Genomic DNA, 26,612 nt, shown 5'->3' with positions numbered 1-26,612 from the left:
TTTGTAATTTTTAAGGATCCGAATGTATATTATGATTGTGTATTATTATATTATAAATAATTTTTTTTCTGTGAAAACAGCTTTAACCTAATGAAGAGATCTGCGATAAACAAGATCGATGAGAAGACAGCATTATCTCGATTATCGATCTCAAATTTCTGTCTATCGGATGCGGTTAAAAGAAAAATGTAAAAGAATTGTGCATTTTCTCACCGATAAAGTCAGGCTCCAGTTACAATCAAAATCTGGAATTAAAAGGTGGAAGAAAAGAAGGATTTTCTCGTTAAAGTGACAGATGCTTTTGTAAATGATACCGAGGAATACAAGCAAAGGCTACAGGTACACTTGGCACCGTCTGTCTCCGGCAGGTATTCGCCGATATAATTTTATTATGTCATACAGTATGAATACACGAAAGCTCTTCTTTTTATAATCAAACAGGTTCATCATGATTATACCATTGCTAATCAAAATAATTTGCAATGACGCGTGTGCCGAATCAGTCATCTCTCCTGCAAAGGATCCTATTTCCATGCAGGACAGCATTGTATGCAAGAGGGAAGCGATGATGAAAAGATCGAATTTGGATGAACGAGCCTCTGAAAAATTCGACGAAAATATAAGTTTGAAAGCTACGCTTGATGATGATTCCACTGATAATTCCGAACAGAAAAAGACTAAATCCTTGGCACGGAAATTGGCAAATGAAGCTCTCAGATCGCCACAATTGCAACGCAATATAAAAAAATTGGCAAATTTAAGCGAGCCTCGATATAATCATTCTAAAACGATAAAAGATTCACTGGTAAATCAGAGAGAGATGGGAAGAGTGTTTAAACCAGCAGGAAAGCTGAGCAAGTCGAATCATGAAGGGAAAAAAAAAAAGATGAGAAATAAACGTAGACATGGAATAAGACAGGGCAAAGAGCATCTTTGGTTAGACAAACAAAATTATATTAAGGTAGATATTATATGATTTGTTATTATTAATTATTTTTTGTTATAAATTTTTGTAACGATAAGATATTCAAGAGACAAATATAAATTTAATTTCTGTAAATTTAATTTTTTTTAATTTTATTGCTTCGAGAATTTTTTGAAAGATAAATATTAAAACACTTAAAAATTATTGTCAATTCAAAGCATTTCAAAACGTAAACATTCTGCATAGATATTCTATTCCTACTTAAATCTCAGTTTAATTATAAATAATTACGTGCACTATTATTTAGAAGGAGCCACGAAAAATAAATCCATCTGCTAATCAAATTGACATAAAACAGCGGAATATTATAAATAAAGAGACAGCGAACAACTCTATAATGAAGAATAATATTATTCAACGAAACTCTAAAACTGAAAATGCCGATCATTCCTTAAAAAATAACATCGCGAATCCTTCGCATTCGAAGCGACGGTTTCGGAAAATCGATGATGCGATTTCATCGAAACATGAGAACGTGATGAAACGTTTAATGCGAACAACCACGAAGAATCCCAGAAAAAAGGATTATGAGATCGAATATTTCGAGTATTATAACAACGATAATCCCAAAGCAATTAAAGTTCAATCGAAACAAGACGAAACAGAAGTTGGAAACGATAGAATCGCCAGGCAAATCTCGAACGGCAGTTCTATCTTCAACAATAATCCGTTCGATCATAGTTCGCCACAATTTTTAAAGGGAGATTTCTATGACAAGGATTTCATTTACGACGATTCGCTGAAACCTTGGGAAAGCGGTCGTTCCTTGATCGCTCAATCAGAAGAAGATAATGCTATCGATCACATGTCCACATATTCTCCTATATTAATCGATCAGAAAATCAATCCAAGAAGCCTGTATTATATTTCCGACGTAACTCAAGAAGATCCGACGTTTAATCAGTTTCAAATATCGAATATCGATCGGTCTTCTAAAGAAAACTTATTATTCGCCAATGATATAGAATCTTCTACTGACACTTTTATCAATTCTGATTTCGATCTGGCGCAGATTCTTACCACTAACGCGAATACCATCTTTGATCAGCAAATCGAAGCCGAGCAAATTCCTATCGAAGTACTTCAAAATCGGAATAAGTTGAACGTTCGTTTGCATTCGAATTTAAGTATCGGATCGGAAATAAGCAAACCTGAGGAAGTGCAGGTACTTTATTCCGACGCAAGAGGTTCAATGAACGTACCGCATATCCTTCGTAAAGTTCCCGGCACTTTAAACGTATACGTCGCGGAAAAAAATTCTAGACCCGTGTCTGCGTTTAATGAATATGTTTATTCCGTCGGTTCCACAAGACAGCCTCTGCACAAGGTCAATGATCGCGTTCCAATTCTCTCTCAATCGATCGTCAATCGACCGATAGAGCATATCTTGATTCCTGATCGAGAGAAAGATGTCATATCAAATCGATACAAAAGTGATCGAAAACTAGCATTGGCCGAGGAGGTTCGAAAAGCGAAACAGGAAGCGGCTGCTCGAATTTTTCGCGAACAATATAAAAATGACAAGAACGAAGAATTGGCGAACGGTGAAACACATAGCGATTTTGCATCCACGACGAAGACGACGGAAGAAATACGACGGGCATATGTTGCTGCGACGTTAAATGAAACTAAGGAAGTCGCGAATCAGATATTAGAAAAGATCGTCGACGAACTGAAGGAGATTAAATCAGATCGAGCGACTGAAAACGAACAAATAGAAGGTCTCTTTTTCTCCCTCTCTCAATTTTGCTATATTAAATTTTAATTAGCACAAGATGTTTAATTAGCAAGATAGTTAATATTAAAATATAAATAACTTTTCATTCTTGAAAAATTTAATTTAAATATTAATCAACTGTATGCTATATTTATTAAATATTAAATTTAATATTTAATTAAATATTAAATATTAAATTTATTCGAAACTCTTTTGAAGAAAAAATCAATTCATAAATAATTTTGTTACAATTCAAAAAAGTTCAACAGAAAAAATAACTTTTATACTGATTTTATTTCAAATATTAAAGTTCTAGTTCAGCAAAATATTTATTAAAAAAATATTGTCAAATATGCACACATACACACACTTACATTTTGATAAGTAGATTAAACTTTATCAGGTTTACCTTGCAAGATATCGGGATCCTGGGTAACCACGCAGGGTGGAGTACGGATCGATATGAAAGTCGATAATCGCACCATAAACGTGACTCTCGCGAAATTGTCGCCTCCGCCCGCTCATCAGGGCTTGCTGGATCTCACTTGGAATCTGACCGGATACGCGCCGTTCGCGGCAGGTGGACCGTTTTCCTTGCTCGCCATTGACAATCACACAAAGTCTCTAGCGGTGTTTACAGGTATTCGAGATTCGTGAGGCCGAGAATAAATTATAATTTTATATAACGCGTAAGGAGAAAATTAATTAAAGAATTAAAAAAAAGACCTACGATATAATACGCAGGTGCATGCAGAGTGTGCCAAGGTATCGATACGATAGTTGGAGTTTGGTCAATCTCTCATAATCCGCGGGACTGCGAAGACTTTCAGATAGCCACGAATATTTATAACGACATATTTCGTCGTACTAAATTATCATCGGAGGTGAAAAGAAAACACCGAGAGATCGTACGATTGTTTCAGAAAAACGACAAAGAGAATGCAACAATAGATTCAACCTTGAGTAATATAATACAGCACAATAACACGTTACAACGAAATAATACGTTCCAACAAAACAAAGTAGAGAAAGGAAAAATTTAGATAACAAAGACACTCTTAAGGAATTAATAGAGAATAATAATAGATAAAGAAAAATTAGCATATTGCTAAAAAAAAGATACAAAGTTTTTTATGTTAGTAAATAATTTATGTAAACTTGAAAAAGTACAAACTTTGTATTTCTCTTGAGCATTAATAATTATATCAATGCTCTTATCGATATAATTTAAAAAAGTACATACATTATGTAGACAATCTAAAATAAATTTTTAATTGTAAATTTGATTAGAGGTTTAATTTTCTTATTCTTCTCTTCTAATTCGGACAGAACATTGATCTTTTGTGTATATGTGTGTGCGCACGGACTTCAATTAGATGAAAATAATCTAAATGCTTATATAACATTGTTTTTTTGTCACAATTACTTAACATCCGATAAACATTGTAGAATGGCATCAAAACCCGACACAACGATCTATAATAAACTTAGAGATTTAATAATTGATATTAAATAATGATTAATAAGAAGGTTATCCATTTATTACACGTTACCTTTAGCGTACCAACTTGTCTATTTCGATTATCCTTGATTGATAATGACACATGTTTGCGGTCATCACCAAGTGCGTATTTTTTTATATTAAAAATTGCATAACTAGAAAAGAGATCAATTATCAAATATTAAACATAATAGACTTATTATGCCTACCGTAAAATTAAAATTATTGTTATATTTGTTATATTCAAAGAGAGAACGTGAGTGAATATTTTTATGTACCGCTTTTATAACAACAAAAAGGTACTATAATATAAATAAAATAAATCAGTACTCACCCGACCTCCTCGCATTCTTTAACTTCGGCTTCCTCGGGTAAAGGTTCGCTAATGATAATAAATTTGACGTTTGGACTTATAGATTCGGTCAACATAGAGCGTAAATTATTTCTCTCCAGAGGGTGTGTCTTTTCGTCTATTCGAAACTCTAAAATCGCAATATTCATTCCCTTATTCCTGCCATTAAAAACACATTTGTCTTTATATAATTATATAGATAATAGACTTACTTTTCTTAAAATTATAAAATATTTCTTGACTAGTTGTTTTTGGCTTTCTCACGGAAACAGTCTCCATATCTTCGCCGCGATGCCCGAGGAAGGAATACTCCACGTAAAGCAATTGTATTTCATCATCTTGCATGATAGAGCTTTCATCCAGAAGCTGTATGCTTGCTATTTCAATGATTATCGTATCTTTTTCGAAGTGCTGAAAAAGGCAAAAATAAAGAGTCAGAATTAATAATTACGCTAAATTATGCTATTATGTTACACACAATGTTACATATATTTGGAAATCGATATATTTTTCAATATACTGTTAGATATATCCTTCTACATTAGAAGTGTGCTAGTGTACAATATTATTATGTTCATTGAAGATATTATTAAAAATATGACATTAGTATTAATAGTCTCAGTGCGAAATTTATTTCATTTAATAAATAAATATCCATTTTAAATTAAATTTTAAAAAATTATAAATTCCATATTTAATTTTTGTTAAAGAACTAGATAGTAAAATACATTCTAGATGGATTTATCGCATGAGTTTATGTAATCTAGCACCCTTCTTCCTTTAAACATCTTAAGTTTAACTGAGTAAGCATAACTAAGAAACAATCTCGTACGCTAGTGTCATGCTGGTAATCTTGCACGTCCACGTTTAACGATTTATCTCCTGCAAATATTTTTGGACGACTAGTTGAGCAAACGCTACTTTTATCGACATATAAATGCGTGAATACGAAGACGTAATTAATTACTAAGTATATTAGCAGAATTCAGCAGGCTCTTTCGCCTATACTTCTCCCAGTTTTTCTCTGAGAAAACCTCGCCCAAGTCGCGGATCACGCTATTTGTTCCTTTGAGCATCGAAACATCCTGAATATGACCGGAAACTCGATAATTTCCAAATTGAACGTTTTCTATGTTTCATACAATCGCGAGAGCTTTTCATAAGATTGCATTACATATCTTACATTCTCGATTAAAGTCCTAAACTCCTTCATGCTCGATGAATCTCTCAGACCGTTCTGCTGCTCGATATTTCTGCTAGCCGTAAGTACATCGGAATCTGGACTAATTGAAACCATTTATATAATGCATATAAAAAAAAGATAAGTTTGTATAAAATGCTATTTTTCTGTAAGATTTTTTTTTGTTATATTTTACAAAAATTAGACTTAAATAGAAGGAGATAACAAAAAAATCTTACCTTCTTGCTATAACTCTTCTATTCTCTTCGGATCTCTTGTTCGTGTCTTTGTGAGGCGAAGAGAAATTTTCGTTATTCGAGTTGTCGAAATAACAATTTTCGTCTTCCGAGTTTTCACTTTCATATTCAAAATCTGCGATTTTAATAATCGCAGTTGCGTACAATTAAATTTGAATTAAATATAATATAAATTAATTATGCAATGATGAAATTACTTATGTCTAATGGCAATCGGATATGAAGTTCCTTTGTATCTTCTTGTATCGTGGTATCCTCTAAAGCTTGATCCTTTGGAGGTTCCTTTGTATCTTCTAATGTTGTCACATCGACCGAAGGTGGAACAAAACTTTTTTCCGGCATGTCAATCGTATCCTTCTTCATCAGAGGCATCTCATGGAAAACATCTCGTAGTGATATTATACCGCATTGTTTTTTAAATGCTTCGACCATGTCAACGTTACAGCTCAATCGGACCCAGAGCGATAGCTGGCCAAAATTGACGCCGAAGAAACAAGAAATAACGCTGTTTACAGGTACAATGTAATGTAACTTATTCTGCGGATAATCCAGGATATCCTTGATGGAGACTTTCGCTTGGGCGATCGTGCAGCAAGTGTCGTTTCGACGAACAATATTCACTCGAAAGACCAGATACTCCGACAGCACGTTCTTGAAGAAGGAAGAGAGATCCGCTATGCGGTACACGGAGGACGAGTTGAAGATCAGATTAGGGCACTTCATTTTCGGCGTGTAAGCGGTCTTCTCGCCCCAAATATCCCAGCTTATATAAATATGAAGATTGCATATGTCTTCTTCTTCTGGGATTTTCGCGATCTGATGATTTCAAAACGCGAGTATAATAAAATGATTTTCTTCAGTTCAAAAATAAACGACAGATTTTTGTTACATATATATATATATATATATATATATATATATATATATATATATATATAAGATACATATGTTTGTACATATATTTGATAAAAAATATTTTTTCAATATTTCATTTTTTATCGCGCACAATATTTTACAGTCTCTAAATTAATAATGTAATTTATATAATTATATAATGATAAATAAATATATATGAAATTATATTAAATATGTAATTTATATAATTATATAAACTACATATTTAATATAATTTCATATATAATTATATTGTTTAGCTATATAATTTCATTGTTTTACGTGAGAAAAGTGAATAATATAGAGTGATTAATGACATCAAAATATATAAACATAAATATGATGGTACAAAGTAAAATACAAATTTATTATTTTATTTGATATATATTGCATATAAAGATTATTGGCAATTTTTGCATCGTTTTATTCGCGATACTAACCGATGTGGAAAGTTGCAGTCGCGAAATGTGAATCTCGATGAGACCTTGTCTATCGGTAATTAATAGAGGAAAGCCTTCCGTTGGGCACGCTGGCAATCTCATACTGTCATTTAGACATTCAATTTTACAGGGTAATTTCTGCTTCTCTTCTAGCAATAACGGATCCTTCGTTTTGCGCAAGTGGCATGTTAAATTACATTTAGGATAATGCGGCGACTTTAATCTCTTCAATTTCTTTACAGATTTTTCTGCCTAAACGAAAACCATTGACGCGTTATATTATATTAAAAAATTTTACGTTTTCCACTTTGCACTGGCTTACGCAGAAATCTTTACTAATATCGCGGTACGATGATTTCCTGAACTTCTCGTGAATCATAGGAGAAAATTGAACATCAAGCGAATCTTTCATCGATGAACCGGTATCTTTCATTAAGACAGTTGCAGATTTCTTTTCACACATGAAATTTCTATAATTCTTGGTGTCAACGGCGGTTGGTTGAGGAGCAGAGCTCATACAACCACGATCGGAATCTAAATTTCGCATAACATTTTTATCATTATTGCAGATACAATATCATTCGTCTTTTTGTTTCTATAAATATATTTGTCAATGCATAATCTTTGTCAATAATTCTTACACGCTCATCATTACCGAAATTTGTCGCTGCGTCTGAGCAAGAACGATTTTGCTTAATACAAGTAGACATCACAGAAATATTGTTGTTGTTAACATCAATTAGCGAATCCTTGATCGTAGAAACTTGGTGACTCGAAAATGTTTTTTCATCAGTATTACTAAACGTCGCTATATATTCTTGCAAAACGTCGAATAAAGTCAGAAACATTTGATTTAACGTTAGGTTTGGATTCTCCGCGAGCCTTTTTCGTGAACTCTCAAGATTTGATTCGTCACGAAGTAATCGAGAAGATATTTCTCCATCGCTGTAATAAATACTCTCATGATGATATCATATACAATAATGTTCCAATCTTTTACATAGTATATTATAAAATATAAAAATTTATGTAGTATATGTAACATAAAAAAGTAATTGTAACAAACTATAAGGGTATATATTATATAAAAAGTTATTATATAATCAGTATTTATTTATAAATTAAATATATAAAATGTTTCATATACTTTTATAGAATATTAAGAAATTGTTTTATAGCTCTTTGAACACACAAGATTTTGTGCGATACACAAATTATTAATTTCCTTATAATCTACAATACAATAAATATAAAACATAAAATTTAATTATATTAGTTAATAAATCAAGAAGAGATATCCAGAGAAAGTTAAAAAATACATCCTCTCACATAACACATACATACAAGTACTGACACAAATATTGAACATTTAACTAATCTTCTTCATTAGATGCTTGTGCTATATGACAATGAATATTTATATTTTACTTATACTCTTGAATTTATAAAATATGTATTTGTTATTTGACGTTACAAAAAAATTACTATCTTACAATTATAATTTTAGTTAAATTTATTAGATATAATTATGTATCTGTTCCTAGGAATGTTTTAGTACCATTTACTTTAATTAATATATTAATATTCATATTAATATTAATTCCATATTCCAACTTACATGAAAACTATCTAATATTTTAATATCGATGCTACATTATTATACTTCCATTACATTTGTCATAAGCTTGCGAAATTGTATCATTGAAAAAAGTAATAACAAAAAGTTAATAATTAAACGTAAAAATTAATAATAAGCGGTAAACTCTCTGTCAACAATTAGAATCACCGAACAATAGCTTCTCGAGAGGTACGACTTGCCTGTGCCTCTGAGCTATATCCAAAATACCCATATATTCTTCTTTTGAGGCAATTCTCGACGCGTCCAAAGGTGTGTTAATTTGCGCTTGATCCAACAGCTTTAATATTTTTTCGCGGGATAAAACATTTTTGCCATTTGTTTCCTGATTCGTCTTCCATTCTTTCAACGGCGATTGCAATGATGCCTTCTCCTCATTTTTTTTCTCTTCACTTCTCGTCACTGTACTTTGTTCGTTTATGCTGGCAGTGATGATTATTGCCTGTACTGATTTATCCACCAATTGTAAATTTTCTCGCGAGTTGCCGACAAGTTTCTCCAGCTGCATAATTTTATCGTACATTTCACAACATTTCATACATTGCTTTATGTCTGATGATAGTGCCATATTTGAAATATCGTCGCATTTTTCGTTTTGCTTAGGAAAAGACTATAAATATCACAAAATTGCAGATCACTCAAATACAATTTACAATTATAATTTCAAAAATATATACAGATATACTAACCGTTACTTGTACCGTCAAGGCATCTATGTTTGTCTGCAATTCCTGAAGTTTTACGAGCAATCGCTCATTTGTTGCCTTTAATGATACAATGTTAGCCTGCTCGTTATTGAATGCAATTTTCAAGTTTTGTTGATCCTGAGCATTTTCAGAAAGCTTTTTTCTTAATTCTACATTTTCGAATTCGACTTGACCATATTTCGAAGTAAGCGCGATAAGCTCGTTATTATGTTGTTGCAATATCTTAATTTCATTCATAAGATCTCGTATCTGTTCATCTTTCTCGCGTAACGTGAGCTGTGAATTTTTCGCATTTAACATTTGATGATCGATCTCGGCTATTCGTGTCCTCTCTGATGAAAGAACGGCCGCAATCTCCTGATTATTCCTTAAAAAATTATAAATTTTTAAATTAGAAACAATCTATATTGACAAAAAGATATTTATATTATAATATTATAATAATATTATAATATTTAAATTTAAAAAAATATATATATATATGTGTGTGTGTGTGTGTGTGTGTGTTCACAAAATTTATTATACTGATTATATTTGACAAGATTATTATGTTAATTATATTTTATAAGAAGCACGATTTACTACAAAAAAAATATAAAAAATATTCAATCAATTTTTTACATTAAAAAATTTATTAAATCTAGTAATGATAGAGTATGTTACATATTTGAGAGAAAAAGAGCTAATATACTTCGTCGTTTGTTCAAGAGTCGTTTTCAAGTCGTTAATTTCAGTAGTCAACGCAGCGTTTTTTTCTTGAGTCGTCATTAGTTTATCATTCAGCTGCTTCATCTGTCGCCAAACTCGTATATACTCCACATTCTCCGCTATCTTTTCCCTTTGAGTGTTAGTGGAAAGCGCCAGCTCTTTCTCTAACTCTGTTATACGACATGCCATATCTTTCTTCTGCGCCTCCAGTTTCTACGAAGAAAGGTTGAACACTAGGCGGAAATTATGGCGTAACACATTACACACATAACAACGAGCAACTTTACGTATTCTAATTATCTGAATATAAAATCGCAAAATAACTTATATATACAGATAATATTTAACATCTTTTTTACTATTTTCGATCATTTATTATCCTGTATAAATTTGTTTTATTTTATTTATTTAAAACATAACTGCTAAATGAGATAAATGAGGAAAATTAAGTACGTGCAAATATTTCGAGTTATCGAGAATGTTGTTTTACCTCGATTTTAAGGAGGCAATTTCGCATGTCATTATCGTCATCTCCTGCCCCAACGATACATTGACATGACGGTACTCTCGTGCGATTATTCTCACTTCGGCACGTCCTAAAAGAAATTAGTTCGGTATTTTCACTGCGTTGCGACAGTGAGTCATAAGATAAATTTCATAGCATACGTGTACTTACACGAGTCCAGAAGACGATGGTCTAACGAGATTACGACTGCGCGATGACGATCTACCGCTCATCGTATGACTCAACAATTGATTTCTCATCACGCCGATTTTTTCTTTCAACTTAAACATTTAATAGAATATTATTTAAGAAATACATTGTTGTTAGCGTACAAAAAGTATTAAGTTTTATATCAATAAAAAGACGCTATAATATTTATAGTAAAGAAAAAATTTAGAGAAATCATCTATTCTTTCTTATAATTTATAATCTTTCATTTATATTAATTTTATTAAAAAGTATAATCAAATTTGTAATAATATTTACGCTATACATTACAATAACACAAATAATAATTTCTATACAGAATAGTACGCTCTTCTTAAAATAGTAATATATGATATTTTTATTTATTATATTAAATAAATTATTTAATAAATATTTAAATTATTTAATTAATAAATTATTAAAAATTTTACAATTAAGAATTGTATTAGAGAATTTTATTAGAATATATCATACCAACATAATATGATCTAATCTTAAAATGAGGTTTTTCCAAACAGAAGAATGTTGTTATTGAATTACTATACGAAAGACTTTTTAAGGCCGTTATTTCAAGTCTACCTTGGTATTTTCGAGCTCAAGCGCAGTTATTCTTCTATCGTCAGTAATATCTAACGCTAATCCACACGGTCTTGGATTACTGGCCAATCTAATCAATTTTGTACCGAGCCGCTTAATCTTGTCTTCCTGGCAATTCGATAATTTCTTCAGATTGTTTGCTTCGTCGAGTAAACGTAGATACTTATCCTCTAACTGATAGCGATCGAGCTTGCAAACGAGATGACGTTCCCTAGGATCTTTCATATTTTAAATGTTACTCACACATATACATTCACAAACATTGCATCATGTATATATTTGGCAAAAATAAAACAAAAATTAATTATTATAATAAAGAGAATATTGAAATGAAAAATGGAAACTAAAATATATATTGTATAGAATCTCTTATAAAATATTTGTATCTCCCGAACCATATATGTAGAAAATGAGGATATGAATCAGAGAAAGATACGAGCTAAAGATTATCTAACTCAATTTGTGATAAAAATGTATGTGTATATACAAACCTATCAAACTAATAATTGTGTCTGCGCAAGAGCCTTCCTTTACGGGCAAAATATCACGATTTGGATCATCTGCCATTTTCAATCAGATTTCTGACATGTAGACTGATCACTTAGAATTGATAAATATTTAAAACGTTGATTAGCACATACGAACTCTGAAAAATTAACATAGAATTAATATTGCATTTTATTTATATATAAAATGTGTTATTAGATCGCTAAACACAAAAAAATATTATAATTTGGAAAAAAATAACACGACAGAATCAAATCTTTCTACAAATTAGATTATCTTTCCTTCTTCATAATCTGCATTATATTTATATTATATTTATTTCTCTTTCATTCTTTTTTTCCTCTCTCTTGTAGATTCTTTTTCTTACCAAAATAATGATTATTTTTCCACACATTGTATTTATTTGCACACACAAAAATAATTAAACGTATTTAATCTATTCATGATCGTGAATAAAAGAATTCGAGTAATCGACTTTGCAATTCTCCGCTAATTTCGGTTTATATTATTCTCGATTATTCTCAAAATAATAATTTCTCAATATGCAACGATAAATTAATATTAATAAATAAAGACATACTTATTAATCTTTATTAATTTAAAAGAAAATTTATAATTTTTTTATCTTTTTTCCCAATAAATTTTAAAAATACTGAATAGTATTTGCGCAAATATGTAGTATGCAATTTTTGGAATATTAATAGAAAGAGATATAAATATTAATATTAATAAAATATTAAAAGGAAAGAGAATGACTGATTAAATAAAAATATTATATCGAATAGTTATCTTTTTTTACATGTAACACTATTAAATTATAATGTAATATTTTCTATACTATACTTGAAAACCATGCTAACTGAAAGAAAGCTGTACTAGCGCATACAAGTGACAATAATTATCACTGGTTATCGCTTTGTGCCTGCCAGATTCGAGATTAATACTTATATACACATATATAGGTGCTATCAGAACCACTCAGAACTCTTCTACCATGTACTTGTATCTCTAAATAAAAGGCATTTCCGCGAGCAAATAATATGATTCATCCTCTCTCGATCTCCACCCTATATGAATCATCTCAGCATAAAGCTTTAAAAGTCGTAAAAAAAATATTACAAAATAATATCTTAAATTGAGAAAATAAATACAAAATTAAAGACTATTCTAGATTGAAAGATCCTCATTAAAATATATAAAAAAATATTTTACAATTGATTCAACGATATTTTTATACGCACTCAATTAATCACATTTTAACAAAAAATGCAATATATGATATTGCAATTATATTATACATATACATATATTCAAAGTTTCCCCATCGCCGACCTGTAAAATTATTTGCGCACCCTTTTTCCGAACAACCCGAGTGCATAATCACAGAGTGTTACGCAAGAATAATCAATCTAGAAAAAATGTAAAAAAAAGAGAAGAATGAATAAAAATTATGTACACAAACATTGTTGTATAAGCGATTAAAGTATAACGATAAAAAAATTCGATATTTTAAATTAAATTTATTCAAGAACTATTACCTGGTTGATATTAATAGTATTTAATACTATTAATATAAATACTATATTAATAATAAAATGAATAAATATTTATTATTAATAATAAGAGAGAGTATTAATATATATAATTTATATTTTTAATACATATGTATATAAGTATTTAGTGCTATTAAAAACAAGTTTTATTTATTTATTAATAATGAAAGTGTATATTAATAACTTAACTATACATGTTCATTTTAATTTTCAATTTTGGTAGTTTAATTTTGACATAACATCATCTCATCCAATTATATCATATACCGACCGTCATTAAAACTTTTCCTAAAGTGTAAGCATCATCGTCATGAATAACAATACGGCAGGTGGACGTTTTGAAGGGAAAATAGCACGACCGTGAAGAAGGAAAGTCCGATGTATATAGAAACTGTCGGGAAGATGCTTCGGGAGGAAGGAACCCGGAAAGAAAAAAAGAGAAGAGAGAGAAAGAGAGAGATGTTACGGCGAGTTGGTCGCATCGTATCACCAGGTATATACACACACACACATACGAGGAGCTGCGAAGCGCCACTGCGAGCAGCACCACGAGACGCCGAACCAAGGAGGAAGAGAAAGAGAGAGAGAGAGAGCGAGAGAGAGAGAAAGGAGAGATCCAGCACAACCTGACCTGTCCGTGACCACCGCACCGTACCCTCGCTTTTGACATCGGCGGCGGTGGCGGCGGAGTGTGCGTGCCAGTGGGAAAGGTAAGATGGCGGCGGACGGAGATGCGGCGATTCCGGACCAGGAAAAAGTGCGAATAGTCTCGGATTTTATATTGCACTCGCCGCCGGGGGAGTTCAACGAGGTGTTCAACGACGTGAGGGTTCTGCTCAACAACGACAACCTGTTGAAGGAGGGCGCGTCCGGGGCCTTCGCGCAGTACAACAAGGACCAGCTCACGCCTGTTAAGGTACCTTCGTCGTCGTCGTCGTCGTCATCTTCGTCATCTTCGTCATCTTCGTCGTCGTCGCCGTCCTCGTCATCATGATCATCATCATCATCATCATCATCATCGTTATCAAAGTCGTCGTCATTAGCGTCTTATTCCTCCCAGAGTACGAGATCCGCGAGTTCGCGCCCTCGACGTGTACTTTCGCTTACTCGACCTCCTTTTCTCTTTCAAGTGTACCGATTCCCAAAATCCGCGATCGCAGTGATTTTACTTTCTCTCTCTTTCTTTTTGCCTTGGCCTTATCGGGCCTGCCGGGATTTATACAGGTGACCTTGGTTTTGGCTCGAGGCACCGATACGCGACCGGTATCCCCCGCGGCAGTTCTCGCGCTTCACCGGCTCGAATATTTAACGTTTTCATGCTAGATTACGAATCTCATTAATCTCACAAATTGATGAAAAACCATTGTAACAAGTAGCAAGTTTGTAATATTTCTTAATTCATGGATAAGAATTGTTTTTTATCTCCTTTTCTTGCTTATAACAAAGTGGTACTCTAGCATATTTGTCCAAAAGCAAACGTTGCGATATCTTATCTTTGCTGTGAATGACTGGTTTCACAACATTAAGAATGCTAAGATTATACTGACGTTCTGTTTATGTTTTCCATATCACATCATAAATGCTCGCAAACTTTCATTGAGTAACACATAAAAACAGAGATATGTAAACTAAATTAAATATTACAATTCTATTCTTTTCTTTGTATACAGATAGAGGGAAGTGATTATCCAGCGCTTATAACAGAACACAATGACTTGGGTTCTCAGAGGTTTTACGATGCACGGAGTAAGCAAAGTTTTAAATATGATCACTTGAGGAAGGAGGCGCAAGATTATGAATCCTACGAACCAGATCCTATAGCGGAACCTTGGAGGTCAGCCTTTCAAGATGAGATAACGAATTATACTCAAAGTCATTATAGACATGGCGCCTGCTCAGTTTTTGGGAAATCTTTTGGAGGTAATTATTTTGTTTGAATAATTGCCTAAACAAAATCGTGCGCGCGAAGAGTAACATTAATTTTTATGCAGGAAACGTAACGCTAACAGCGTGCATAGAAGATCATCAGTTTCAACCTAAAAATTTCTGGAATGGCCGTTGGCGTTCGGTGTGGACTGTAAGTTTTACTCCAAATTCAGGAAACGCCGAATTGAGAGGTAGCCTCAAAGTACAAGTACATTACTACGAAGATGGAAATGTACAATTGGTCAGTAGCAAAGAAGTAAAGGAAAGCCTGCCTATCTCCAACGAGAAGCAAACGGCGAAAGATTTGATACGGTTTGTCGAAGAATCCGAAAACGATTATCAAACGGCAATTTCCGAGAACTATCAAACCATGTCCGACACCACCTTTAAAGCGCTGCGAAGACAACTGCCGGTAATGCGAACGAAAATCGACTGGAATAAAATTGTGTCGTACAGTATTGGCAAAGAGCTTAAAAGTCAATAGAAATAGATTTTTTTATATATAATAATAATAATATTAAAAGAAATAATTAAAAAAAGAGAAGAAAAGCGCATTTTGCTGCATGAGTGAAGTCTGGACGTGTGATGTGCATGGGAGCAAACTATAATACTACTAAGTAATGTCTGATTAGAGAGATATTTCGACTCATGCATACCACTCAAGGTTCCTCTTGACTCCATATTATATGTTATAAGAAGCAATAAAAAAAAAGAAAAGAAGATTAACATTTTTGGCGTTGTCAATTGTGTAAAAGAAATTAATTAAAGATTATAATTTCTCCAAATTTTTACATACACAAGTTTGGCATAAAGTAATATAACATTGAATGGCTTGATATAAACATGCATTATTTCTATAAATATGTTGATTGTAAAATATAGGATCAGTATTCAACAGTGGAACCTTTGTATAAATGTTTCTTCGCTTTAATTCTAATCATCTTTCTTAAAGCTATATCCATGATATTCGCATTATGCAGCATAGCGCAAGATATAATCTTTAACTTCGGATGGACATAAAAACAATTAATAATCTGTCGAAGTAAAAGAAATATTTACTATTTATAATGGGGGTAATGGGAATCCTTGCTCTTATGTTAAGTAATTGAACTGAGGTTGAATTCAATGTGTTGAATAGCTTGAAATTTGTGAAACACAAATAGCGAAAATAAATTTAAGCTATAATTATATTATAGTTGTGAAGTAATGAACAGATGCTGGAAGAGAAGATGCAGTTTTTCAATTTTGACATAAAACTTATAAATTCCTGCAAATTTTATCAAAAATATAATAACATCAGTGATATTTCTCTGATAATGTTCATTAATATTTTTGTTTACGTATTTGTTTTTCCTTGTAGGAATTTATCGCACATACAATAGAAATTGGTATACAATATTATATGTTCACTGAGATTATTATTTTATTGATAATCTTATTGCTACAACTACATCAATCTGTTCTAGCACAATTTATCTGTCACTTGACAGTTCACCCTGACTCAAAGCAAAATAATTTCAATCATTTTATCATTAAATTTGCAATGCATTCTGCAATCAAATACTAAAATTTGCACAATTCGTTATTTACATTTATGAACATAATTATAGATCGCGAAAAGTCTACGTAAATACATAAAGAAATAAGTTTTTTTTACAGACGTGCTCATGTGCAAATAAAATAGTGAAAATTTATAATTTATGTTAGATATAAGAAAAACATCTCTTATTTTAAAAGCAAGATAAAATGTTTGTAATCTTTAAGACTCAAATCACTTAAAGCCACGCGATAATACATCTCGTGTATTTGAAAATTTGGGTAAAAAGACCATTATATGTATACACATATACATTTCAATCATTAAGTTATTTGTCAATACAATATGTTGGGGCCATGGGTGATGTCAATCGCATAATATATCAAACGTAATACAAAGACATTAGATGTGTCTATTTATAATTTGCCGGTATCGAACACACCGTTAAGTGTTCATTATTACATTCAATACACATAAAGTACAGAAAACAAGGAAACATAACTCTTAACAGATATTGGTGGGCAAGGCCTACTATTTTTATCCAACTTTATATTTCACACATAAAAATATAAGTCTATATACATTTTTGTTAAAATGTATATTGTTTTATAATAAGTATGTCTATTATATATAATGGATACGTTACAAAGTTTAAATATGAACTACTGAAATGAATGAAATAAATGTTGATCATTGCGCAATTTGGTTTCTAAATCATATTAAAGTATATCAACCCTGTCGTGAAAGAATCATTCAAATTTAAAAGCAGAAGCAGGAAGTCTCTTGGTGCTATCGCTTACTACACATTACACAGCCAGACATTGTATGCGAAAACGGAAACTAACAAAGTACATAATACATTGTACATTGTAGAATGTAGCCTATAGCCTGCTGGAGCCTTAATCTGTTCACTTTATGTTGGAGGAATGGAAATGGGGACAATGAAGATTGGGTCTTGTGGGGGAAACTATGTACATATGTTATTTGGATGAATGAATGCGACAACCATCATTTGACTCTTAATGCAATAGGATTCGAAACGTGTATGTAATATTATTTGTACTTTGTAAGTTACATCGTAATTCAAGGCATCATCTTTACTGCAGCTGCAGTAAAATTCTTGGAAGAGAAAAGAAAACACGAAAGATTCTTGCCATTGATACTTAAGGATTCAGTCAGAATACACACGAATAAACGATAAATTATTTGTTAGCATACGAGGCGCAATAACGAAGTTATTCAATGTAAATACAATCTCATATATGCTACTCAAGTCTCATTGTTTGTATTACGTATGTAAATTACAAAATGGAGCGTACTGAGGTGTGTTTCGAATCTTGTCAAAACTCCATACAACATAGTTGCCTACGATATTGAAAACTAGGTATTACCTGCAATCGAGTGTATCGTAACATAACAAAACGCATGTTCTTATGTAAAAATTTAAACACAGGATACATTTATCAGTTAAATTATGCATTATTGAATGTTATGATTGATTAAATAAAGTGATGTGACACTTTATATTTGAGCTTTTAAATATGAAAGTAATTCTTTTCTGTAAAGATTGATTTGCACTATTAATTTTTACTACACTATATAGATATATATGTCATTTTCCATATTATTCAAATTATTATTCAATGTATTTTATATAGCTCAATAGAATTTGCAAACTTAAAAAAAATTTGTTTTTTATGTAATAATATTAATGATAAAGATTTATAACTTCATTTTTTTTTAACTATGTTTTCAATATAAAATTCATACACACCAAAGTAAAACTATACTAATAAGATATGTGCAGGAAAATATATTTTAATAGAGTTTTTAAATTTTTTATATAATCTGTGCTAATTACAGGAGCATGTATTAACCTATAATGATCATAATGGTTAGAATCTAATAATTTTATATAAATTATATCCACATATTATGACACAAATTTAAATTAAACAATTTTAATTAGTGTAACATATGCTTTTCTAATACAATTCATTTCATGATAAGAATGAGATATTGTGTACAGGTATATTTTTGTTATTATTATTACGTGTTGTTTTCATGTATGCAGATCTACTTGAACAAACACTACTGTGATACGTATACGAACGTGTCATAATTCAAAGCTGCGAAGAAATGGAAAAACGTACCTTGCCCAAATTGTGCTAGACATTATTATACTCAATGTGAGATGCGAAAAGTAAACAGTAATATACAGGCACATAATTGCACCGTAAAGCATCAACAAAGACGCCTTAAACGAAACTTGACATTCATAAGCAACCATCTATGCTTATACCATCGACCATTGTCAAAATGGCATCCAAACAAGACAGCACGTGATAGCGGGTGATTGCTCTTTTAAGTGCACTTGTGTACATCTTTCCTACTAGAATTAAAGTAAAGTAAACATTACAAATACCAGCTCTATTCTAGAATTTCCTCTCAATCTCTTCTTAAATTAAGTATTCGTTAATAGATATCCATTCTTTTATTAGAAATAATACCTTTTCTCTACAATTTTCAGTGATAATTCTTACGTTTTTGTCTCACAATTAGCGGATTTATTTTTGTCACGAAAAAATGAAACTTCAGTTTATAGAAAAATTACTATTTCAAAATAGAGAGAGATACAAAAAAGGGAGATCTATAATATATATATTTATATATTTATTTTTTATTCGAAGAAAGAAGACAAATGCAAAAAAGATAGCTGAGCAACTGGAAAGTATAGAAGCACCTTTCATTATAATATTTATTTTTTTCTTATTCGTACACAAAATATTATATATAACATGTGTGATTCTTTGTATATTGAATTCTGGAATTTCTATTTCATTTTCATGACAAATTTTTTTTATCATATACATAAAAGATAACGTAACGATAAGTGTGATAAGCACATAATAAGCCAACATGTGACATTGCAGATTGCAAATGATGCAAGACGATGGTAGTGTCATCTGTCATATGCACCAGTACTATCGATGCGTTAAATGATTATACCCATTCTTGTTGTATATCCATCTCCGCCATCTCCGTGACTTCGACAACAACGAGCAGAATATTCTTCGCAGTAGTTTACCTCCGGTATCATCTTGTCCCCCGAATTAGAAGATTATCTCACAAGAAATGGCTTATAATTTTCCCGGGGTACCGGCAACCGCTATGCCACCCATGGGTGAGGCTGATTAATTCTTTAATCTTCATTAATCTAATATCTATCTTTTATAAAAATAACTCGACTATTTAGTCGACTATTTAGTTCAAAAATAGAAAACTAGAAGTTACCTGGGGTATACGAATGAGAATATTTAAATATTACAGGAGGTGTTAATAAAAAAATATATGATTGTATGTGTATTTTATGATATAACTACTAGACTACTTTGGAGTTGTTAGAATCAATAAAAAATGATAGCTTGAATATATTAACCTTCTTGAACTTTTAATGCTTTTAGAATCATTAATCAATAATAAAAACTAGTCTATATAAAGATAAGTAATACACAGTGTAACATAAATGTTGAAAGAATTTTGAATAAAAAAATATATGGAGATAAAAAATAATATTACTATAGATTCCAATACATGTAAAGATTATAGGGATTAAATTGGCTAATAAGTTAATGAAAGAAAATTAGGAACTGAAGAAGGAATCTTAATATAATATTTGAAAAAGATATTTCAATATCATTGAAAGATTTAAGATATAATTTTTAAATTAAAATATTTATCTCTTTCAATAGGTACAAAATTATTTAAATGGAATAATATAAAATATACAATAGAATATATATGCAAAATTATTAAAATGAATAAGGCAATTATAGAGGAAAAAAATATTATGTAAACTTTTATAACAATGAAATCTTACACACATGTGGTTTAACAATATAAATAAAATTAGGAAATTTTATTTATCATTAATGAGAGAATATATTCAAAGCAATTTTAGATTACTCAAAACATCATTTTGTTTCTTTAATATTAATATTATGTAATTTTCAGGTATGGGACCAATGGGTCCATTGGGACCTATAGCAGGACCACAAAGCTTTATGGAGCTTGCGGGTCAAGGATTCCCACCGCTGCCACCGCCACCCATACCACTGCCTGGAATGAACGACTCGCCTCTAGAGTTCAGCACGAATAAAAATCAGCCTCCAATAGTACGAGAAACTTCGGACGACAGTAGCGACAGAAGAAGCGATAAGAATGATAATAGGAGAGATCGGGAGAATAGGGATAGTCGTGATACACGAGATAACAATAGAAGGTAATATTTCAATTTTATCTGTATTCTGTCACATAAAAAGATGATAAACAGAGTAATCTTAAGAGTTATACAAGCTTTAGAATTACAGAATATATCTGTATAACTTTAGTTATAGTTTGTATGTTATCTTGCAAAAGGTCAAGGAGCGAACGCAGCGATAGACGCGACAGAGATCGGGAAAGGAGAGAGGAGAGAAGTGAACGAGATAGAAGGGACGATCGAAGGGTCGAAGAAAGGAACAGCACGAATTCCTCGAAAAATAATAATAATCACTCCAACAACTCGAGCAACAACGAAGTTTTATCGTCGACGAATACGAATAACACACCGAGTATCGGCACGCAAATGGAATCCGCCGGTGTCTGGGGAATGGGAGTAGGTTATCCCATGATGGGCATGGGTCCTATGGGACCGATGGCACCTATGATGGGCGAAATGACACTGGGCCCTCACATGAGTCACACGCACGGCTATAATCCAATGGGTATGGGCATGATGTCGCATGATGGTAGCATGATAGGTGCTCAGATACTTGGTGCCGAACAAATCATGACGGACGCGGCGCAAATAATGACCGCAAGCTTGCCACCGCCACCCACAACGCCTCAAGGTACCAAAGAGATTATTCATTGTAAGAGTTGCGTGCTATTCCCGCCAAATCCGAACGCCCCACCGCCTACCACACGTGAAAGGCCACCGGGATGTAGAACAATTTTTGTCGGAGGTAGATATTATTGTGCATCGAATATAATATAATTATAGTATAATTATTCAATATTGCGTAGAATAACGCGTTGTAATAACTATAATGTTTTACAGGTTTACCAGAAAACATTACTGAAGCTATAATACAAGAGATATTTGAACGATGCGGGGAAATAACTACCTTGCGTCTTTCTAAAAAAAATTTCTGTCACATACGCTTCGTATTGGAAGCCAGTGTCGATGCAGCGATCTATTTATCTGGCTATAGAGTAAGAATAGGATCTAGTGGTGAACCTGCAAACACTGGTAGACTTCATGTAGATTTTGCACAGGTTTGTTATCTGTTAAATGTTAATGTTAACATTAATTTTTATTTATCTACATTATCTGTTTTATCTACATAATGCTTAATAATGATCTTCAGGCTAGAGATGATCAATATGAATGGGAATGTAGGCAACGACAATTGCAAAGGGAACAACGTCATAGAGAAAGGGTGGAAAAGGAGAGACAAAGACCGCCGTCGAGTCCGCCTCCGGTAGTACATTACACGGATCACGAAGCATCCAATATTTGCGAAAAAATTAAACAAGATGATACGTTCATGAAAGCAGTACAAGTGAGTAAAATGTAAAACAATAATAATAATCCTTTTTTTTTATATATAGTTTGCAATTATATTCATTGATAATTCCTCTGCATTTCCCTATAATTCATAAATGGTTTTTACAGGTTGTTGTAACATGGTTAGAACGAGGAGATTGCACCAAACGCAATGCCAATACCTTCTACTCGATGATACAATCGACGAATTCTCACGTGCGTCGGCTTCTGACGGAGAAAGCTGCATACGAGGAAGAGCTGCAGAAGGCCAAGGAGTTGATGAAAGGAAGAATGCAAGGACTTCTCATACAATGTACGTTTACATACTTTTCTGTTCTCTGTCTTCAAGACAGCTCCATACTATCGTACATATTTCGTGTGCGCTAAGAAAATCCGCATTGGCTGGTAAGTTCACTTTGGCATATAAATAGGTCCAACGAGGAAATCATCTCGCCTCCTTATTTGGATATAGCAAATACAACAAAAATCTCATGATTATCTTGTTCATGATAGTATAAAAGTAATGACAGCGGTATCATTATGTTCTTCATACTGTGTGTATGACAAATCTTTGTGCCACATATTGAGTTCCAATAATAAGCAGAGATTTTTCTTACGAAGGTATGTGTTATACATCGTCATGTGATAATTAAGAGTAACAATTCATGACATTAAGGTACAGCAACCAATTCTAATCAGGTATCAAAATATCAAATCTCGAATTTTAAGCTTGTCGATCTCGACGTATGATATTTCGAAGAACGGCTTTTGCATATCAAGTGATACGCTTGACGTAAAATTATATAACTCTTGATATACGACAAAATACTTTTCTGTCTCGTCACTAACTTTTACAATTTCTCAAGTGTATCATAGCGAGTTCGTTATTATATGAATTCTGTTTGTGGTCAATGCACGATTGGAGGCGACTCGGTAGGAAGGATCAGGGATAATAGGCGAGGATAAGGTGGGTGTAAAATCCTATCTTCTCGGACTTAGGATCCAACAAAACTGACGAGCAAAGGCAGTTTATCACAAATTCTATCTATAGAAGCCATAGTATACTTGAAAATTGCATGCTTGACAATACTAAGAAGTAAGGGTGATGGGCTGGGCATCCATTGTTAAGAGATTATTTTGTATCATAAGATTTAAACTATTTTTGTATAATTTTCTTCATCAAAATATATACATATTCATACACATATAAATTACACAATAACTGTATTAAACAAGTAGGAGGTAAAAATGTATTGGATGTTATTCAAAATAATTCTTAACATTGGGAATCCAGAAATTGCAAGTCTTCTGGGGTTACATTATCTGCAATAAGAGGTGGAAAGGCAATCAATGAGAACGGAATGTTTGGTGAAACCAACATTAGATTAAATGCGGCACAATCTACATGAGACTCTGTGAGACTATTCGTAGCTGTATCAATACGTATCAAAATACGCTCCCGATTAGTAAAGGTGGGAGATACTGTTGTATTCATCGAGAGGAATGTCACGATAGCTAAACATTTAAACATGACAAGAGTGCGCGTAAAGAGAGTACTAGAAAGCATAGACGAAACTACCAACTTTAGAGTTTCAAGCAAAAGGTATACAACAGTGGATTTGTTGTGTTTTTTTGTATGCAACATGCGACCATGTCATCAACAGTCAGTCAGATCGAACGAGTCTTTACCGCCGCCAGCCACAAGAAAGTCTGGGATCACTTCACTAAGGCGCAACGGAAGAACATCGAGATGTGGAAGAAGCAATCTTCGGTATGTACGTAATGCACTTCCACAATGCTGGTAGCGTGTCTCTTCCTTTTCCTTCTCTTATCTGTCTAACTTGAAGCACTCTCAGAGTCTTGTCTGTCGCAATATGCTCCTATGCGCGTTTTGCACGATACCTCCAAACACGCTCGTTTTGCAAATTGTTTTTCTAAGATATGTACAGGTAAGTGAGATAATTGAGAAAGAATCAAATTTCCGCCTGCGAAAAAGAAAACGGTCAGACACCTCGCTTTTCTTCGTGCGTTTATAATTCGGTACTTTATCGTGGAATGCCGCGACAATAAAAGGCAATAAATCCTGTCGGCAACGCGCACAACGTTAAGAAAACAGCGTATGGAACTGAAGGTAATGCGAGATTAACACTTCCGGATCGAAGAAAAGCAACCACAGATTATCAGACAGCATGGATTCGCCTCATTTTCCCGAACAGTGTTACTCGATATACAATATATTTCTATTATTTCTGTACTTCAGAGCTGCATCTCTGCTTCTTAAGTTCAGGTAAGCCCAAAGCGTTCCAAAAAGACACAAGTCTCGGAAATGTTTAATAAAAGCTGAAAAAAAATCATGTTGCATCGCGTATCTCAACTCTGAATTACAGAAATTTATTATATAACATAAAAATGGGAGATTAGTAGTATATATATATATATAAAAAAATCTTAAAGAGGGCCAATCACATTTAATGGGATGTATTTAAATACCATTGTTTGAACAGCATACATATATAAGAGACTATATACTTTGCATGCATTTGTGTGAAAAAACGATGCCTGCGGATCGATGCATTTTATAATTTTCGTTGTTCGTGATGACAGGAAATAAAAGCGGTGCAACTAGAAGATAGTCTAATTGAAGGCGAGGGTGAAATGGACGTGTCGGATTCGGAAGAGGAACCGCAACGTAAGAAAACACGCAATCAGTCTGACAGCAACGAGGACATCGAGAGACTGCAAAGTCTCAAAGAGGAGAACGACAGTTTGAGATGCCAGCTGGAAGCATATAAAAACGAAGTATGTATTAACATGAACAAGTTTCAAACAAATAAAAGATTTACATAAAATTTGAATTTGAATCTCCTAGGTGGATCTCTTGAAATCGGAAACGAAAGCAGAATTAGAAGCGAAGGAAAAGCAAATGAAGATGCTACAACAAACATTGAAGGGTATGCAAGAGCAACTGATGCAGTCCCGTAAGCAACAGGCGCAGGACGATCAAAAGATCAAGGACTTGACTGTCAAGCTGAACGCTACAAAGAAAGAGGAGCCCAGGGAAAGTGAGATTATCACTCTTGACAAAGATGATGACATAAGTGAGGAGCCACGTACGCCGAAGCAGCACATTCTTGCTTCCAGCTTCGTACAAGTCACTCAAAAAGATGCCAAACTCATTGGTAAATATATTCATGATATTGATGGCGAAAGAGATTGTTTCAATAACGTCAAAAAATTAGAAATAATTAAAAATCTTTTTGACATCTTAACAATATTAATTATGATTTTTGATATTTGATGTTAATGATGTATGGTACATTATAGGACTCATAGCGACGTTCCTACATATCCATCCGTTCGGCGCGAGTGTGGATTACTTGTGGTCTTATCTGCAAAAGATGGAACCTGGCATTAAACCTAATGAAGTCGAAGTTTTAATGCAGCGTTTCCCGCAGGTTTTTAAACAGGAATTGTTCGGTATCGGTGCGAATATGGAAAGACGTTGGCAGTTTTCAGGTTTTAACGTTTATCGCGCTCATTGATTGAATCTAGACGACTGAATGTGTAAAAAATTGCGAAAGTAACATTTGTCTTGTTGTTCCTTTCTTAGCATTATTATTCGCTATGCGATCCGCGAGTGCAATCGAGATTTATCGGTGATAAATGTATTAAAACGACGAACGAATATGTCGTCGTGAATTAATAAAGTATCTTTATCAATTCTTAATTTGAAGCTTATCAATTTCAAGCATCACTATAATTTATAGTTGAATCTTGATTATATTGAATTTGTTTTTAAATATCTATTGCATA

General features: G+C 32.7%; 4 protein-coding genes across 16 annotated transcripts; 3 read left to right on the top strand and 1 right to left on the bottom strand.

The window, feature by feature from the left end:
* Window positions 1-126: 126 nt before the first annotated feature.
* On the top strand, window positions 127-3,965 carry LOC145976660 (uncharacterized). Of its 4 annotated transcripts, none has more exons than XM_083107924.1 (5): window positions 127-339; window positions 442-961; window positions 1,233-2,706; window positions 3,106-3,342; window positions 3,427-3,587. In XM_083107924.1, the coding sequence occupies exons 1-5, from the start codon at window positions 308-310 to the stop codon at window positions 3,480-3,482; spliced, it is 2,319 nt and encodes a 772-aa protein (XP_082964050.1). In that variant the 5' UTR covers window positions 127-307; the 3' UTR covers window positions 3,483-3,587. The 4 variants fall into 4 exon arrangements, with proteins under 4 accessions (XP_082964050.1, XP_082964047.1, XP_082964048.1 ...); XM_083107921.1 differs by having other exon boundaries at window positions 128-339; window positions 3,447-3,965; XM_083107922.1 differs by having other exon boundaries at window positions 128-368; window positions 3,447-3,965.
* Window positions 3,856-19,785, bottom strand: LOC145976659 (uncharacterized). 8 transcript variants are annotated; one of them, XM_083107914.1, is made up of 21 exons: window positions 19,720-19,785; window positions 19,363-19,601; window positions 12,178-12,332; window positions 11,669-11,904; window positions 11,054-11,163; window positions 10,868-10,973; window positions 10,361-10,590; window positions 9,652-10,036; window positions 9,145-9,572; window positions 7,982-8,271; window positions 7,649-7,860; window positions 7,327-7,578; window positions 6,190-6,808; window positions 5,975-6,107; window positions 5,739-5,838; window positions 5,523-5,640; window positions 5,388-5,437; window positions 4,768-4,966; window positions 4,538-4,685; window positions 4,256-4,358; window positions 3,860-4,178 (listed from the first exon to the last, which is right to left on the bottom strand). In XM_083107914.1, the coding sequence occupies exons 3-21, from the start codon at window positions 12,251-12,253 to the stop codon at window positions 4,125-4,127; spliced, it is 3,849 nt and encodes a 1,282-aa protein (XP_082964040.1). In that variant the 5' UTR covers window positions 12,254-12,332; window positions 19,363-19,601; window positions 19,720-19,785; the 3' UTR covers window positions 3,860-4,124. The 8 variants fall into 8 exon arrangements, with proteins under 8 accessions (XP_082964046.1, XP_082964042.1, XP_082964041.1 ...); XM_083107916.1 differs by lacking the exons at window positions 19,363-19,601; window positions 19,720-19,785 and adding an exon at window positions 12,561-12,666 and having other exon boundaries at window positions 3,857-4,178; window positions 9,145-9,464; XM_083107915.1 differs by lacking the exons at window positions 19,363-19,601; window positions 19,720-19,785 and adding an exon at window positions 12,561-12,666 and having other exon boundaries at window positions 3,859-4,188.
* Window positions 14,379-18,733, top strand: Cpa (F-actin-capping protein subunit alpha). Its single transcript, XM_083107933.1, has 3 exons — window positions 14,379-14,662; window positions 15,417-15,666; window positions 15,738-18,733. Exons 1-3 carry the CDS (start codon window positions 14,462-14,464, stop codon window positions 16,154-16,156), a joined length of 870 nt encoding a protein of 289 aa, XP_082964059.1. The 5' UTR covers window positions 14,379-14,461; the 3' UTR covers window positions 16,157-18,733.
* Window positions 19,293-26,526, top strand: LOC145976661 (ecto-NOX disulfide-thiol exchanger 2). Of its 3 annotated transcripts, none has more exons than XM_083107925.1 (11): window positions 19,293-19,561; window positions 20,276-20,393; window positions 21,224-21,491; window positions 21,629-22,215; window positions 22,311-22,528; window positions 22,621-22,815; window positions 22,929-23,112; window positions 24,464-24,570; window positions 25,404-25,598; window positions 25,669-25,978; window positions 26,124-26,526. In XM_083107925.1, the coding sequence occupies exons 2-11, from the start codon at window positions 20,345-20,347 to the stop codon at window positions 26,339-26,341; spliced, it is 2,331 nt and encodes a 776-aa protein (XP_082964051.1). In that variant the 5' UTR covers window positions 19,293-19,561; window positions 20,276-20,344; the 3' UTR covers window positions 26,342-26,526. The 3 variants fall into 3 exon arrangements, with proteins under 3 accessions (XP_082964051.1, XP_082964052.1, XP_082964053.1); XM_083107926.1 differs by lacking the exon at window positions 19,293-19,561 and adding an exon at window positions 19,594-19,612; XM_083107927.1 differs by lacking the exons at window positions 19,293-19,561; window positions 20,276-20,393 and having other exon boundaries at window positions 21,295-21,491; window positions 21,607-22,215.
* Window positions 26,527-26,612: the final 86 nt, after the last annotated feature.

Source organism: Camponotus vicinus, unplaced genomic scaffold (genome assembly GCF_025532165.1).
Source record: "Camponotus vicinus isolate PSW18456_S1 unplaced genomic scaffold, iyCamVici1.0 SCAF_9, whole genome shotgun sequence".
NCBI lineage: Eukaryota > Metazoa > Arthropoda > Insecta > Hymenoptera > Formicidae > Camponotus > Camponotus vicinus.
This window is presented reverse-complemented; position numbering and strand designations above follow the sequence as displayed.